The sequence below is a fragment of the Crocuta crocuta genome, unplaced genomic scaffold (genome assembly GCF_008692635.1).
Source record: "Crocuta crocuta isolate KB4526 unplaced genomic scaffold, BGI_CrCroc_1.0 scaffold997, whole genome shotgun sequence".
Lineage (NCBI taxonomy): Eukaryota > Metazoa > Chordata > Mammalia > Carnivora > Hyaenidae > Crocuta > Crocuta crocuta.
Window position 1 is genome coordinate 41236 of NW_027529648.1, and position 18881 is coordinate 60116.

General features: G+C 39.1%; 2 protein-coding genes across 2 annotated transcripts; both read left to right on the plus strand.

The window, feature by feature from the left end:
• The first annotated feature begins 2274 nt into the window (after window positions 1-2274).
• On the plus strand, window positions 2275-3219 carry LOC144230514 (olfactory receptor OR51C1). Its single transcript, XM_077762817.1, has one exon. It carries the CDS (start codon window positions 2275-2277, stop codon window positions 3217-3219), a length of 945 nt encoding a protein of 314 aa, XP_077618943.1.
• A 3478-nt stretch (window positions 3220-6697) lies between these two features.
• On the plus strand, window positions 6698-7702 carry LOC144230515 (olfactory receptor 51E2). Its single transcript, XM_077762818.1, has one exon. The coding sequence runs from the start codon at window positions 6740-6742 to the stop codon at window positions 7700-7702; it is 963 nt and encodes a 320-aa protein (XP_077618944.1). The 5' UTR covers window positions 6698-6739.
• The last annotated feature ends 11179 nt before the right edge of the window (window positions 7703-18881 follow it).

Here is an 18881-nt window from a genome sequence, read left to right on the forward strand (position 1 = left end):
CATTTTACAACTTAAAAAAAGATCTTTTCTAAAATTTCCTAGACCTCAATAACAAAAGTTACAACTCAGTCATTGCATGTCATAGTGATAATTGTCGTAAAAGTCTTCATAATAGCCAGACTTAAGTGACACATATGGAGGTGCTCTGTACCTCCATAACCCTCTTTGTTATTCACCACTATACACTAGATGTTGAAGTTATTTATCAACAGTGCTATTCTTTCTCCCTCACTTGATTTTAAACTCTTTAATAGGGATTTTGCTGGTTTTTAACACAACACTATGCACAAAGTAGGTGTTCAGTTAATGTCTCTGAGAGTATAAGTAATGAGCAAAGGAAGAGATATTACAGATTCATTCTGGCTTAACACTTTCATATATACCATTCTAAAATCTTTGATTCAATACTTCATTTCTACTTACAGAAAGCATAGCAATCTTTCAATCACTGATTTTCCTGAGAAGCCTCTGCAGATACCCTAAACCTATTACACACAACTGAACTGTTCCTTTTTCGTAACTACTCTAGCTCCCATGGACTCCAGGAAGTTGTTAATATCAACACTGAGATCTGGGTTCTGGAAATTAATAGTAAATACACAAGTCAAAGACTTGTGGAAAATTAAATAATAACAATTTTAAAATAAAATTATCACAAGTACTATTCATTTAATAAGTAAATTTTTAGATTGCCATTCTCATCAATATGTATTTTTTTTAAAACCTAAATATAGTTACTAAAAATGTTTTTCAGAAAGCAATGTATTTTTGCAAAAAGTGCTAATAGAATTTGTTAAACTATGAATTTGTTAAACTTTTTAACTTTCAAATTTTTACAATTAACTGAAATGCATACCAGTTGAACAAATCTGTATCCAATTCGTTTCTGTGTAATGTTGGTTGTATTCATGACATCCAATAAAGAGTCACTGGAAGCAGTGCCAAAAAGAAAATATTCCCTTTTTTAACGAATATTCCCTTTGTGTCAACTCTTACTTCTTTTAAGAGGTTTGATAATACATTTCTGACAGTGATTTCATTGATTCTCTGAGGACATTCTCATGAATGACCCTCTAAACCGTGGAGTCTGAAGTTAGAGCTCACTTATTGGTCCAATACATGTAACTTGGCATTTCTTTTTCCTCTAATTTTTCATTGATCTCAATTAAAGATTTCCCAATTCTTTAAACTAAGATTTCTTTAGGGAATTCTTGAGGTACTTTATCTAGGTGAACTTGAGTGGTCAGGAAACACTTAGGTTCCCCTGAGGACCAGTTCCCTTACAGATTAAACCCTCTCCAGCCATAGACCTAATGTCTATTTTCCCAAGACCCCCTCTTCCAACTCATACATGCCCAGCTGACTAGCCTGCAATTCTGTACCCAATGAAAAAGTAAATGTAATGTTCACAGAAAAGTTATATCTCTTCCTCCGAAGCAAAAGAGTAAAATTCTATTAAATATCTCCTGAGAAGTAGGTCTTAACAGAATGAAAACAGCTAGTCTTCAGGCAATCTGAAGAGAGAAATATATTTGATTAAGGCAGCATGCTATACCATATGGAGGGAGAGGCCTCTGTCCCTATGGTGGTAGGTCTGTGTTCTAACTCCATCTCCCAAATGAGACACCAGATGTTACACTGCAAGTGTCAGTTTAAAGATTAGATACCGTAGACATCTGCACATGACTGCACCCAGTGCCTAAGCCATTTATTATCACTTCATATGTGTTGCTTTGTATCATAAGCATCTCTTTCTCAATATTTTATGGCTTCCCAAACTGCAAGCTTATCAGTTTCTTATACTTAAGGCTGATGTACTATCGCCGCTCCAACAGTCCCAGTCTATTTTTCTCTGATGCCAACTATGCAGAAAAACTAACCTGCTACCTCTTTATCACATTTGAAAATCCAGAAAGGATGAAATATCACTGACCTATCTTTAGTAGAGTGTCTTCACTTAGTACAGTCATCTCTGGCTAGATAGGTAGGGAAAAAAGGTCACAGAGTATAAACATAGCTACCGACAAAGGGTCCCAGGATAGTAAAATAATGGTCTGGGGCACATACAAAAAAGAATCGTACCTACCACAGCAGTTGAAATCTTACAATCCTTTTATCAATTTATAGGAATAATTCACTTTTATATAGTATATACATATTCATCTTTGGTTTGTTTTTGATTGGTAAAATTATTTATAATTGGATTAATACAAAAAATATAGTACTGTTGTTGTCCCAGAGTTTCATCTTGGAACTCTGTATTTTTAATCCAGCATGCCAACTTTCCAGAATACCACATCTACGTCCATCATTTTCCTGCTAACTGGTGTTCCTGGGCTGGAAGTATTCCACACCTGGATCTCCATTCCCTTTTGCTTTCTCTACATAACCGCCCTCTCAGGAAACAGCCTGATTCTCTTTGCCATTGTCACTCAGCCCAGCCTCCACGAACCCATGTATTATTTCCTCTCCATGCTGTCCACCACTGACCTCGGCCTGTCCATATCCACCCTGGTCACCATGTTGGGTATATTCTGGTCTGACGCCAGGGAGATCAGCTTTAATGCCTGCTTGTCGCAGATGTTCTTTATTAAACTCTTCACTGTCATGGAATCTTCAGTGTTGTTGGCCATGGCCTTTGATCGTTTTGTGGCCATCTCTAATCCACTCAGGTATTCCACCATTTTAACGGATTCCAGAATAGCTCAAATTGGAGTGGCAATTGTCATCAGGGGGACACTAATGCTGACACCGATGGTGGCACTTCTTAAACGACTGTCCTTCTGCCGCAGCCTCGTGCTCCACCACTCCTACTGCTTCCACCCTGACGTGATGAAGCTCTCGTGCACAGACACCAGGATCAACAATGCAGTTGGGTTGACTGCCATGATCTCTACTGTTGGTGTGGACTCAATCCTCATCCTCCTTTCTTATATTTTGATCATTAAGACTGTCCTCAGCATCGCATCCCCAGAAGAGAGGAAGAAAGCCTTCAGCACATGTATCTCCCATATTGGGGCTGTTGCTATTTTCTATTTTCCATTGATCAGTCTGTCCTTTGTTCACAGATTTGGGAAACGAGCCCCGGCCTATGTTCATACAATGATTGCTAACACCTACCTCCTGATCCCTCCTGTAATGAACCCCATCATCTATAGTGTGAAGAGCAAACAGATACGCAAAGCTCTGATAAAAATTCTCCATTCCAAAGATACATAGAATCATGGAATTGTAGTGGTCTACATTATCAATTTAAAAACAAAACTTGTGATCATGAAACAAAAATTTAAAATTAAAGCTGGAATATATTTAGAACATCAGCTACCTTGACCCTCTATTTTACAGATGAGCAAACAGAGACTTGAGGATAGAAGGGATGAATAGTGCACAGTCCTAAGTCTAGAGTTTCTCCCACCCACTGCTGTTTGTTCTAAACTGTTTATCCTGCTAACACACTGTATCTTCTTACTTGGTCCTCTTTATAATAGTAGAATGACATATTATGAGGAAGTCACTCCTTTATGAGAAATAGGTAGTGTTTTCCTAACTGTAATAATAATTTTTACTAACAAGGGTGCCTGGGTGGCTCAGTCAGTTAAGCGACCAACTCTTGGTTTCAGCTCAGGTCATGATCTCTGAGTTTCTGAATTTGAGCCCTGCATCAGCCTCTGTACTGACAGTGTGGAGCCTGCTTGAGACTCTCTCTTTCTCCCCCATTCCCTCTCTGCTCCTCTCTCTCTCTCAAAAAATAAATAAACTTAAAAAAAATTCTTACTAACACTATTTCCTTTGGCTGATCATGATTCTTAATGTTTTTTACATTTATTAACATATCTAAAACAACATTATAAGGTAGTTATTTCTTTGATCAATGAAAAACTTGAGGCACAAAAATGTTAAGTTATTTGCTTAAACATCTCATGAACAACAGAGCATACTTCACATGCATGCAAACTGACTCCAGGGTCCCCAACACTCCTACCTTCAACTATATTGTTACCTATAATACACTACATATATATACACACTATATATATAGCATATATATGTATATATAACATATTCTATATATATAATGTGTATATATACACATATGAGTCCATGTAATTTGTACTGGGTGGCATAAAGAAGCAAAACAAACAAATAACAAACAAACAATAAAAACCCCACAACTCTATCCTCTAGAAATTTTCAACCAAATTATGGAGAAAAAGCCCAAAATATAATTTTTCAAACCTGAAAAGTACAAATGTATTTCTACCTGATGTTCTTTCCCAACTAAACATATTCCAGAATTTCTCTCTGCCTTCCATCAACTTTTTGCACCAGCAGAAACTGATAAATGACTACGAATTACAAATGAATTTCACTTTGTGCCATTTACTTGGAAATGTTTAGTTTGTGGCCTATGCTTCACATAATGGCTTAATCTAGCAAGTTAATTATTTTTTCCAACCTGGGTGTGTCCATTAATTCTCAAATATTTAAAGCACATATTTCAGTGACACATTGGTAACACTCAGTAAAGATGGGCCCTTTAGGTGGAATCAAATCAGTTCCAGCAAGGAAGGAGTAGTCACTCAGTCATATCTACAGGAAATTTATTAAGTAACAACAGTACTATAATAACAAGGATGGTGTAAAAATTCTCGGTATGTTTGACAATAGCATTTTCAGTCTCAATTATTGTCAGTCTTCACTTCCCTGATCTTTGCATGTTGGAATGTCCCAGGATTTTGTTCTCAGGCCTGTTTTTTCTTTGTTATATTCCCATTTTTGGTTATCTCATCTAGTTTTAAATACCATGCCTTTAAATATCATCTACGTGCTGGCAAATCCCAAACTAATATTTATAGTCCAGACTCATATGCCATGTATCAGTACTCCTACTCAAATGCTTAACAGTCATCTCAGACTCATCTTGCCCCAAACCATGTCTTCATATTCACATTACCACGTCTTCCCTAACTGAGAAACTCTATTTTTCATGTTGCTCAGATAGGACTCTTGGAGTTATTTCTGACACCTGTCTGTCTCTCCCAGTCCACATCCAAACTATCAGCAAATGCTGATGACTCTTTCTTTAAATATTCCACATATTGATACCTGGACTCTAGCTTCTTTCTACCACCTCCACTGCTATCACCATGTTCCCAGCCAACATCATCCTGGACCTGAAATATAATAGCCTCCTGGTAGCTCTTTCTTCATTCACTTTTGCTTTTCTAAAAAAATGTTTATTTATTTAGTTTTGAAAGAGAGAGAGAGTAGAGGAGGGGCAGAGAGAGAGGGAGACAGAGAATCCCAAGCAGACCCCACACTGTCAGTGCAGAGCCTGACTTGGGNAATCTCCATGGATATATTTCTCACTCTCTTCAGGCTTCCCCTCAAATGTCTCCATTTTGTGAGGTATTCCCTGATGACTTCATTTAGAATTTCAACTTTCAGGGGTTCCTTAGTGGCTCAGTCAGTTAAGCATCTGACTTCATCTCAGGTCATGATCTCATGGTCTGTGAGTTCAAGCCCCATGTTGGGCTCTGTGCTGACAGCTCAGAGCCTGGAACCTGCTTCAGATCGGTGTCTCTGTCTCTCTCTTTGCCCCTCCCCTGCTCATGCTCTGTCTCTCTCTGTTTCTCAAAAATAAATATTAATTATTTTAGTTTCAACTTTCTACCCCAATATTTACCTATTCTCTCCTTCCCTTTTTTTTCTCATTAGGTAGTCATAACAAGAAACTATTTAGTTCTCACAGTGACGATGTACCATGTGTCCCTCTTATCAGGATGTATAATCCATGAGGGTGGACTTCTAAAAAAATTTGCATATCTTATTAATTGTAGGCCCCTGATAAATATTTGTTAAATGTGAATGAATAAAGAATCTGAAAACCTAGTTCTCCAACCAGTATTATCACAGATAGCTCTGCAATCAAGTCAAAGAGCCTTCATCTCATCTGTGCCTTATGTGTAACACAGGTGCAATAGAGTGTCTTCCCTACCTCAAGGTCTTTCATCAATTGAAAGAAAAACTGGGAATGAAAATCTGAAGAAGTACATGCCCTTATTTTGAGTTATGGAAACTATTGGTTTTGTGTACCCATTTCGGCTTTTAAAGAGGATATGAACTCCAAAGCCCAAGGACATGACTATATATCCACATTACCTGTCATGTCTAGTAAAGTGGCTAATGAGGAAACACTCTAACCTCTGTTATTAACTGGGGGGATTTGAGTTATTTGCAAGAATGAGGATAGATTGTCTAAAGCCTCAAATGTGTAAGTGAGGCAGTGATGGAAGAGGAACTGCCCCTCTTGTGATCACCTCCTCTCCTATGCACACACCAGACAAACAGTGGGAAGCCTGTGGGAGTGTCACACACGTGTCCCCTGCCTGCCAAGCCCCAGGGGCCTCAGTCCATACTCCTGCAGTCTGTTCCCATGGGCCTCCTGGGCAGTGTTATAAACAGGCCTGTGAAAGGGTGAGCCAGCTCCAGCTGCTCTCTCTCTCANCACCCCGATAAATGAAGTTTAACTACCATTTTCCCTTTGGAAGAGGACTTCTTAAGAAAGAGCCTAAATGTCTGGGAAGAGTGGGAGGAGAATTAGGAGAGGGAGAGGTGAGGTATATTCAGTTTCCAGGTTTTTAGGGCTGGCCTCTCTGATTGTGCTCCATGTCCTAGCAGGCTAGCTGGCTGCCAGTGTGACTTCACCCTTTCCAGTGCCCCCTTCTCGGTGCCAGCTATGAGTTCCTGCAACTTCACACATGCCACCTTTGTACTCATTGGTATCCCAGGATTAGAAGAAGCTCATTTCTGGATCGGCTTCCCCCTGCTTTCAATGTATGCCGTGGCAGTGTTTGGAAACTGCATCGTGGTGTTCATCGTAAGGACAGAGCGCAGCCTGCACGCTCCCATGTACCTCTTTCTCTGCATGTTGGCAGCCATTGACCTGGCATTGTCCACATCCACCATGCCCAAGATCCTCGCCCTCCTCTGGTTTGATTCCAGGGAGATTGCCTTTGATGCCTGCATTGCCCAGATGTTTTTTATTCATGCCCTCTCAGCTATTGAGTCCACTATCCTGCTGGCCATGGCCTTTGACCGTTATATAGCCATCTGTCACCCACTACGCCATGCAGCAGTGCTCAACAATACAGTAACAGTCCAGATTGGCATGGTGGCCGTGGTCCGCGGATCCCTCTTCTTTATCCCACTGCCTCTGCTCATCAAGCGGCTGGCCTTCTGCCGCTCCAATGTGCTCTCACACTCCTACTGTGTGCACCAGGATATGATGAAGTTGGCCTATGCAGACACATTGCCCAATGAGGTCTATGGTCTCACTGCCATTCTGCTGGTTATGGGCGTGGATGTCCTCTTCATCTCCTTGTCCTATTTTCTGATTATACGAACAGTTCTACAACTGCCTTCCAAGTCAGAGCGAGCTAAGGCTTTTGGAACCTGTGTGTCACACATCGGTGTGGTTTTAGCCTTCTATGTTCCTCTCATTGGCCTCTCAGTGGTACACCGTTTTGGAAACCGCCTTGATCCCATTGTGCATGTTCTTATGGGTGATGTCTATCTACTTGTGCCTCCTGTGATCAATCCCATCATCTATGGTGCCAAGACCAAAAAGATCAGAACTCGGATGCTAGCTATGTTCAAGATCAGCTGTGACAAGGACCCTCAGGCTGTGGGAAGCAGGTGATCCTTACCACTTTCCCTTATCTTTAGTGGCTTGACAATGATTCCCTAAAGCTCACCTATTTCTAGTTGCCTACATAATGATTTTCTCCACTGTGGCCTCCAAGTTCTACCTCTATTTGGGGTGAAAGTTTGGAGGCTACCATGATTCCCTTTCATAAGTCAAAATGTTATGAAAATGTTATTGATATTGTTATTATATAAAAGGTTTAAATTAGAAAATCCACCAATTCCCAATAGGTAGTAAAAGAACATAAAGAAAAGTGACAAAAAATATAATTGGCTTTTGAATAGGAGAAAAATTATTCTGACTAGTAATCCAAAAAAAACATATACTAAAACAGTAATTAGGCAGCATTTTGTTTATTAAATTAGCAGTTTATACTAATGAAACTTCACAATGTTGGAATATAAATTCTTGAGCATCACAGCTGATGGTGTAATTGGCAACATGTAGCAAGAACTTTTTAAAAACTTATAGGCTTTAATGCTTTCTCACTTTTGGAAATTTCTCCTAACAAAATATTCCTAAATGTAGAAAGCAGGTTTTTCATAAAATACTTTGGGTATACCACTATTTAGAATAATCATATACTAAAAATCATAGGATATGATACATAAAAGTAAGGAATAGTAAATTTGAGTATGGTCCATTTATTTAATGAAATATTATGTGGAATAATCCATATTAAAAAATACTATGTGACCTTTAAAGAATCCACTATAAAATGAAATATGCATATAATGTTAAAAATTAAAGAAAAAGGACACATGATCGAAATTAACTTGAAAAGCAATCTATGCCTTAAAGGAAATGTGCTCAAATTAATAGTGACTCATTTTTGTTTTGACTTTCTACATTTATTTATTATGGATGTCTTAATTAGCTGACATGTGCAACTTTCAAAATGAAGAAAATGAAACGGATAATTTACATAATCCCAGGCTTGTCACAGACCTCACTGTTGGTTTACTGCGCAATATCTGAAGATTTATCTAAGCCCTACACAATAATGCCAGTGAGCATGTCTGAGTGCTTACCATGTTCCAGGCACTATCCTAACTGCTTTAGAGATTTTATCTGATCTTCACAACAATTTTGGGGGGTAGGTACCATTTTTGTCCCCCATTACAAGTGAGAGAAATGAGGAGAAATGAGCCTTTCATTAACAAGATAACTGAGTCATACAGTTTGTGGCTGCTGTGCCAAGATTTGAAATTGAGTTTGACAACCGAATAGCTACTTAATTTCCACATTATACTGCTTCCTGTTTAATATCTTCCATTTATTTCTTCAACCTGTGCAAATTCTGTTTTCTCTCTGCTGTGTGCCTTATAAGACGAATGACTTTATTTGTGTTGAGAGAGAACCCTGCCCTCAGGAGCAACAAATCCAGATTGTTCTTCATGTTTTATAGTCACCTTTCATGTTCAACGGCCTGTTTCTTTCCAGATTAAGGGAGAGTATTTTTGTCTATTTACATTTTCTCACTCATATCTCCCTTTTTGTAGTATATTCTGTATCTATCAAACATTTCCTACGTGTGGGTTTTAACTTAGGTATAAGATACAAAAAAAATTTTTATTTTAAATTTTGCTAAGTTTTATGGCTACTGCTTCTATATTTATAGAATCCTATAAACACAGATTTGAAGATGGAGGAGATTGTCTAGCCTACTTTGCTAGTCTACCACAGGTATTGTTTATACAACTGTGCAGATGCTGAATGCATCTTTTCTCAAGGTGGGATATTTCCATTGTATGCCTGAAATCAGATCTGATGAGAAGCTGAAATGTGACTACAATCACTGGGTCCCTTAGTAGCTTCACTGGATAAATCTTGGGTGGGGGACTTGGGTAGATAAACCACGGGAGACGCTCCAATCTGTGAGCTCTTCCTTAGGAGAAGGAAACTTCAGACACTTAACTTCTCCGCTGGAGAAGGGCCCTCCTGGTATATGTATCTGTGATCAACCAATTGTGATTCCCTGGTCAGGGGCGATCAAGTGACCTCCAAAGTCATGCAGCTAATCAACACAGATAGGCTAGGACTGAGAGAAAGAAATAGAATTGAAGAAATCGGTGACTTACCTAAGGAACAAAGAGATGCCCATTCTCTGTGAAAGTAGAGATTCATGCAGGTGTCAGGACTCACCCCAAACAATGAGGTCAAGAGCCTCATTTCGGAGACTGAGCCTCATTATGTCTCTCCCCACAACCTCCATCCTCTTCTATCTTCCTATGCATCACTCAACCTCAAATCATACCCTCCTGCCTACTTCCATATGCCTAAGGGCATGGCCAGATTGACAATTTAATAAAGCATATATCTTTTGCTTTTAAATCTCTCATGGTATTCCACTGCAGCTCTATTGCCATCTTCCCCACCCTTCCCTCTGCCCTAAGATTTTCATTTTTTCTTTTAAACACTACTTTCATTCTTTAAGTTTTAATTTAAATTACTAAGTTAGTTAAAATATAGTGTAATATTGGTTTCAGGTGTACAATATAGTGATTTAACACTTTCATACAACACCCAGTGCTTATCACAAGTAGACTCCTTAATCCCCATCACCTGTTTCACCCATCCTCCCCACCCACCTCAATTCTGGTAACCATCAGTTTGTTCTCTATAGTTAAGAGTCTGTTTCTTGGTTTGCCCCCCCCCTCACACACACACACACACACACACACACACTTTCTCTCTCTCTCCCTTTTCACTTTGATCATTTGTTTTGTTTCTTAAATTCTATGTATGAGTGAAGTCATATGGCATTTGTCTTTCTTTTACTAATTTATGCTAAGTCAAATATCATTTTCATTTCTAAAAAATAGTCCAAAGACTGGGGCACCTGGATGGCTCATTCAGTTAAGTGGACAACTCTTGATTTTGGTCCTGGTCTCGTGATCATGAGTTTGAGCCCACATCGGGCTCGGTGCTCACACTGCAGAGCCTGCTTCATATCCTCTCTCTCTCTCTGCTCCTCCCCTGCTTACACTTGCTCTCTCTCTCAAAATAAATAAATGTTTAAAGAATTGTTTAAATAAATGAAAGATAAATAAAAGGAGTCCAGAAACTTGTTTTCCAATATTCATAGCAACACTATATTCACAGTAGCCAAAAAAGTGGAGACAACCCAAATGTTCATTAACAGATGAATAAACAAAAGGTGGTATATGCATATAATAGAATATTATTCAGACATAAAAAGGAATAAAATTTAGATACATAAGACAATCTAGATAAACCCTGAGAGCAATATGCTAAGTAAAACAAGCTACACACAAGAGGATACTGTGTGATTCCATTTATATGAAATACGTAGGATAGGCAAATTCATAGACACAGAAAGTAGAATAGAGGTTACCAAGGGTGGGGGAGTGGATGATGAGGTGTTATTTAATGAGTGCAGAGTTTCAGTTTGTTGACCACAATAAATGGTCACCAAATAAGAAAGGCAAATTTTTCATTAGCATTCTCAATTTTTTATCAGGAACATGTTGAAATGATTGTATTTTGGATACAGTGGGTTAAAGAAAACACTCTTTTATAAAAGTACCCAATGAGGATGATATTTCATCTCCTGTATTAAGGGAAGGAAAGAACCCTAGGATGTGATTTATGAGCTTGGAGCTATAGTTCCTATTCTGCCTCTAGGTGAGTGACCTTGTCTAATTCACGTAATTTATAAACAAGGTGATTAAATTAAATAATCTCTGAATCCCATCCCATTCTGAATATAATGTGCTCTGAACATTGAGAAGTCTTGAACAATTCCAATGGGCCTGCAAGTCTGAAACCCTGCAGGGGCTCCTTGAAGGTGCCTTCTGACTCCCAGAAGAAAGCCAAGCCGCTTCCCTGAGGCCACACCTGCTATTTGCCCAAAGGTAGTATTTATCAACTTGATCTCCTACCCCTGATTCTGCCACTTAAGGCTCTTCCAAAACTCAAAACTGCTCTCAATGGTGGGACAAACAGTTCTGTGTCTCATCAAGTTAGTTTACCCTCTGTGAGCCTTGTTGTCCTCATCTGTTCTTTAGGGACAATAACACTATCTACCCCTCAGGGTTTTTGTGAGAATTAGGTGCAATAATCCACATATAATGCTTAGCATAGTATTTATTACATAGTATGAACTCAATAAATGTTCGTTATTATTACCATGGAGAGGGCAGTGGGTGATAATCCCTGACTCACAGGGATACTGAAGGGATAGAAATATGGTTTCTGTCTGTGGCATGCAAGCCACAGATTTTTTTTGCAAACAGTCATCTAACTGTATTAGCCTGGAAGCTTGGAGTTTGAGAAATGAGCCTCTCTCTCTCTCTCTCTCTCTCTCTCTTTCTCTCTTTCCAGGACTAAGTGTGGTAGATGGGGGAAGTAAGATTCAACAGGGATTCAAATAGGATTGATACAACTGAGCATATGTACAAAAGGAAGAGAACCAACAGAAGGTCAGTGTCCAAAGCTGTCCCAGGAAAATGTGATTGCCTTCTAGAATGTGGCAGACTAAAGGGGGTAGTTGTGGCCATTGCTTATTCTTTGTTCACATGGGCCACAGTCCTGGGAGAGTGTTTGACTTCTGGTTCCCACTGATCCAGAAGGGCTTCCAGGAGGAGGCCCTCTGGGTGCTTGCAGAGCTGAGTCAACGTACAGAGGTGGCCCCAGGCAGCCCCTATCTTGAGACGTCTCTGGGTCTCAGGCAAGTGCTCACTGAAGTGAGAGTATCTTTCCCAGCGAAAAGAGGTCTCCAGGGACTGAGGATCATAAAAACACTGCCCTGTTCCCAGTCATGTTTATGTTGGCTTGGTCAGTGGAGGGCACTCATTTAGGTAGCCAATTCCCCTTGAGAATCAGAGTCCGAGGTTGTCTGGTAAGTACGACAGTTTCCATCCCCTGTAATGTCATTTAGTCCCCATCTCTGAACAGCAAATCATTTGCTCCAGACTAGATTGACAAGAAATAAAGACAGAACATAAATTTGTTGGGACAGAGATTTCCCCAAACATTTCTTATTATTAGAAGAAAAGATTTACTCTCAATCCATATTTGTGACCAGAGATTAGCAACATCACATATCTGAGATTCTTTCCAATGACGGTCACCACCAGTTCCCCCAGCCCATGCCAAAATTCATGCCTAATGTCTATTTTTTTTATATATCATTCAGTGTTAAGCATTCAAGAACCAGTTACAATATTCCAGGCCCTATAAAAGATGAAAGGAATAAAAAAAACAATAGTGGATATTAAAGGGGATGTCATATATTATCCAAAGACAAGAGATAACAAGTGTTGACAAAGATGTGGAGAAAAAGGAAAACTTGTGCATTTTTGGCGGGAAATTAAATTGGTATGGTACTATGAAAAATATCATGGAGGTTACTCAGTAAATTAAAAATAAAACTACCGTATGCAGTCCAGCAATCTGGTCTATCTGGATAGATATGCGAAGGAAATGAAATCATTATCTCAAGGAGATATGTGAACTCCCATATTCATTGCAGTATTATTCAGTATAGCCAAGATACGGAAACATGAAAAGGTATGGAATAATTTTCAGCATTTTTTTTTAATAGTTTATTGTCAAATTAGTTTCCACATAACACTCAGTGCTCATCCCCACAAGTGTCAGCTTTAAAAAAGAAGGAAATCCTGCCAGTTGCAGCAAGATGGAAGAAACTAAAGGTCATTACGCTATACAAAACATGCCAGAAAGAGAAAGACAAATACTGCATAGTACCGCTTATATCACTTATACATGTAATCAAGAAGAAAAAGAAAAAGTCAAACTCACAGAACGGGTAGAGTAGAATGGTTGTTGCCAGAGGCTGTGGGTGGGAAAATAGGAAAAGTGGTAAAATAATACACATTTTTGGTTAAAAGAATAAATTTTGAGGATCTAAGTATAACATGGTGACTACAGTTGGTAATACTATACTGGATAATTAAAATTTGCTAAGAGAGTAGAACTTAAATGTTTCTCAGAAAGAAAGAAGGAAAGGAAGAAAGAGAAAATCAAATATGTAAGACAAGAGATGTGTTGATTAATTCAGTGGTGGGAATCCTTTCACAGTGTATACAGATACCAAATCATCATATAAATATAAACATATTTATCAATTTATAACTTTAATTTATACTTATTATTTAAATTAAATAAATAATTCCAATTTTCTTTGTTAACTATACCTCGATAGGTACAGAAACTAACTAATAGTGGGGGAGAGGGAGGGAGGCAAACCATGAGAGACTCTTGAATGCCGAGAACAAACCGAGNTGTAAGCATAAATCTAAAACTTTTGGAAAATTTTAAGAGAAAATCTTCAGGATCTAGGGAAAGTGTTCTTGTCACCAAAACCATGACCTCTTAAAGGAAAAATTGATAAATTAGGATTCATTAAAAACAAAAACTGCTTCTGTGTCAAGGACTCAGCTAAGAGCATGAAAAATGAACCCCCTCAGAGTGAGCAAATATATTTGCAAATAATATATCTAACAAAGCCCTAGAATCTAGAATATATAAAGAACTCTGAAAATTCAACTAGAAAAAAAATCTCATTAGAAATAGGCAAAAGACATGAAAAGACAGTTCATGGGAAAAGAACCAGACACAAAAAAAACATATGAAAAGCTCAGTTATTAGCCAATAGAAAATAAATACTAAAACCACAGTCAAATATCACCATATATCTAGCAGAATGGCTAATTCTTTAAAAAAAAAAAAGAGGTAAAAATATCAAATACTGTCAAGGATGTGGGGAAACTGGGTTACTCATACACTGCTGATTGAAATGTAAAAGGGTATACCCAGCCACTCTGGGAAACATTTTGGCAGTCTGTAAAAATACTAAACATGCAACTAACATATGCCTGAGCATTTGTATTCCTGGGCATTTATCGCAGAGAAATGAAAGAGTTATGTTCACCAAAAGCTTGCACATAAATGTTTATAGCAACTTTATTCATAATAACCAAAAACTGGAAACACAGATGTTCTTCAATAGGAGAATGATTAAACAAACTGTGGTACAGCCCTGCTCTGTAAAACTCTTCAGCATTTAAAAGGAATGAACTCCACGGGGCACCTGGGTGGCTCAGTCACTTAAGCTTCCAACTTCTGCTCAGGTCATGATCTCGCAGTTTGTGCATTCAAGCCCTGTGTCAGGCTCTGTGCTGACAGCTCAGAACCTGGAGCCTTCTTCAGATTCTGTGTCTCCCTCTCTCTCTGCCACTCCCCTGTTTGCGCTCTGTCTCTCAAAAATAAATAAACATTAAAAAAATTAAAAGGAATGAACTCTTAATGCATCAAGTTAGCTGGATAAATCTCCAGAGAGTGATGCAGTGGGGGGGACCCCAAAAGATTACATACTGTATGATTTCAATTCTAAAACATTCTTTAATTGACAAAGTTATGGAGATTAAGAACACATTAGTAATTTCCAGTGATTAAAAGAGGGTTGGGAGGGAGAAAAGTGAATGGGGCTATAAAAGAACAACGTGAGGGATCCTTGTGGCTCTGGAAGTGTTCTGTGTCTTCACTGTAGCAATGTCCATATCTTTATTTTGATACTGTACTATTGTTTCGCAAGATGTTACCACTTGAGAAAATGGATGAAGAGTACATGGGGTCTCTATTAAATCTTACAACTGCATGTGATTCTATAAACAGCTCAAAATAAAAAGCTTTAAAAAAAATCTTAAGGAGTCAATAAGGTTGGAAGATGGTGGTGGAGTAGAAGGACCCTAAACAAACCTCTTCCCATGAACACAACTAGACAACTATCAAATCATCCTACATACCACAGAAATCAACCCGAAGACTGGCAGAACAAACTCTACAACTAAAGGTGTAGAAGAAAGGTAGGAAGTGTGGAGACATGGTTTGGGAGAGAAAGAGATTGTGGCCATTGCAGCAGGAAGGGAGCTGTAGTCACAGAGATAGGAGAGAGACAGACTAGCACAGAGGGGAGTGCACAGGGAAAACAAGCCCCCATTGCAATTGGCTTAGAAAGCAAGAGGGGCCAATTCATGAATTCCTGCAACCAGTGGGGCTTAAAGCCTAAAGTGTTAAAGATCACCAGGTTTGCGAGGGGAGAGCCTGGAGCGCATTGGGGCTGCTCTTGGAGAGGACACAGACAAACATCCTGCAGATATACAGCATGGGAAGAGATCTGAAGAGCGCCTGGAGCACACAGTGGGGAGGTTATATACTCATCTTGAAGCAATTCCCAGAGAGACCGAAATCACAGGGAGACTCCTCCAAGAACAAAGGAACTAGCCAGTACCATTTCCCTCCCCCGCCCTTCATCATAAGCACACGGCCACTTGCTACCTAACTTTCTTACACCAAGCCCCACCACTCCAGCAGAAGCACCCCTCCCCATGATTCTAGCCTCAGTCTCATCCTGGTGGACTGCCTGCACAAACGCCTGCTGATACCATGTCTCCAACAAGGGGGTTTTGTAGAGCTGCAATTCCTGCGGCAGTGGCAACAGGCCTCGTTTCACAAACAGACAAGAACATACCCAGTTAAAATGCACCACATTCAGGCCAGGGACCAGATATTTCCCACAGCAGGCAAAGGGAGCCTCTGCAGATGACTGGCCTAAAGGATAAAGCAACCAGACGAGAGCATACTCCAGAAGTGGCAGACTCTAGGGAATCAGGGATACTATACTGTAGAGTATTACAGGACCTCTTCTTCATAAGGCCATTACTCTCAAGAACAAGGTACATACATAGCTGACTTTCCTAACACAAAGAAACTGGTACACAGACATACAAAATGGGAAGACAGAAAATTTTCTCCCCGATGAAAGAACATGTTAAGGCCTCAGCCAGAGATCTAAGTGGAACAGATATAAGTAACATGCCTGATAGAGAATTTAAAGCACTGATCTTAAGAATACTCACTGGACTTGAAAAAAGAATGGAAGATATGAGTAAGACCATTAATACAGAGATAAGGATTAGGAGACATAAAGGGCTCAATAAATGAAATCAGAAACATGCTTGATGGAATGAACAGCAAGATGGAAAAAGCAGAGGAAGGAATTAGTGACCTAGAAAACAGAGTAACTGAAAGTAGTCAAGCTGAACAAAAGAGAGAAAAAAGAATTATGCAAAATGAGAGTAGACTTAAGGAACTCAGTGACTCCATCAAGTATAATAATATTCAGATTATAGGAGTCCCAGAAGAAAAGAGAGAAAGGGGGAAAGAAAATTTATTAGCTGAAAACTTCCCTAACCTGGGGAAGGAAATAGATATTCAGATCCCAGAGGCCCAGTGAACTCCCCTCAAAATCAACAAAATCATATCCACACTAAGACATATTTTAATCAAACTGGAAAAATATAGTGATAAANGGGGCACAGGAAAAAAAAGCAGGAAGGATTTGAGCCCGTCACCCTCTCTAAATGTGATCCAGCATGCCTCACTCCCACCCTGGAATCTACTGCAGTGATGAAAATGCAGTCATCCTTTCTCTAGGTGAAGTCCAGGAGATCCAGGTTCCCCGTGGCAGCCACCTATAGTGTGATTGAGCCACTGTCCAAACCCATCCGTTTCCACCCTAGGCCTCAGTTTCCTATTTTCTCACATGAAACACTAATAACAAGGACCTAGCCTTGCCCACTCACACCCTCTGCTCCTCCCTATTCCTGATGGTTGTGCTTCCATCTTTCCTCTGCTCACAAACTATCTCTGGATCCTTGGATTGTTTTTGTTCAATGTTTTCATTTTTGGATGTCAGTCATTGCTGTTATGACCAACATCAAGTGTTCATCCTCATTGCCTCCTCCCATATTGTCCACACCCCCCTTCTCTAAGATGCTTTCAGGGGAAGGGGTCTGGGGAAAACCAGGCTGCGATACTAACCACCCCACTCCCAGGAAGGCTGGCACCCTGCCCCTAGGATGCTGCAGCAGAGTGAGAGGGGTCCTGTATTGACTGTGGTATAGGGTACAACTTCTTCTTTGTTCTGCTGGGGAAGGGATAGTCATTATTTGTCCCAGCCTGGACCCTCCCCCCTGATCTGGTTTCCTAATTTACAGTTATATGAATTTAAAAATATCCTTTTACAGAAAAAAAATGAGTTCAAACTTAAATGACTATCAACTTAATATAAACTGCTTTATGCCGAACACATTATATACAAACCTAATAGTAACCACAAATCAAAAACCACTAATAAGTATGCAAAGAATAAACAGAAAGAGTAACGAAAGAGAAAGAATATATCAGTAAAGAAAATCAGCAAACCATGTAAGGGAGAAAGACAACAAAGGATCAGAGAAGATCTTCAGAAACAACCATAAAACAATCAATAAAATGACAATAAATACATATCCATCAGTAATTACTTTGAGAGGCACCTGGGTGGCTCAGTCAGTTAAGCATCCAACTTCAGCTCAGGTCATGATCTCAGTGTTTGTGGGTTGGAGCATCATGTCGGGCTCTGTGCTGAAAGCTAGCTCAGAGCCTGGAGCCTGCCCTTCGGATTCTGTATCTCCCTTTCTCTCTCAACCTCCCCTGCTCACACTGCCTCTCTCTCTCTCTCTTAGAAATAAATTATTTTAATTTAAAAAAAAACAAAAAATAAAAAATAATTACTTTGAATGTAAATGGACAAAATGTTCCAATAAAAAGATATAGGGTGACAATATCGATTAAAAAACAAGACCCATTTATATGCTGCCTATAATTGACTCATTTTAGAGCTAAAGACATGTGCAAATTGAGAGTAAGGTGATGGAGAAATATCTTTCATGCAAATGGATAATAAAAAAAACCAGAGTAGCAATACTTATATTGGACAAAATGGACTTTAAAACAAAGACTATAAAAAGATACAAAGGATGATGCTATATAATAATAAAGGGACAATCCTACAAGAAGATAGAACAATTGTAAATATTTATGCATCCAGCATGGGAACACCCAAATACGTAAACCAGTTAATAACAAAAACAAAGGAACGAATTGATAATAATATAGTAATAGTAGGTGACTTTAACACCCCAAACATCCATGGACAGATCATATAAACAGAATATCAACAAGGAAAAAATGGCTTTAAATGATACACTGGAACAGACGAATGTAACAGATATACTCAGAACACTCCATCCTAAATGGAGAATACATTGTTTTAAGGACACACAAAACACTGTCAAAAAGA

Coding starts and splice junctions, on each gene's coding strand:
- LOC144230514 (XM_077762817.1), top strand. CDS start 2,275: ATGCCAACTTTCCAGAATACCACATCTACGTCCATCATTTTCCTGCTA.
- LOC144230515 (XM_077762818.1), top strand. CDS start 6,740: ATGAGTTCCTGCAACTTCACACATGCCACCTTTGTACTCATTGGTATC.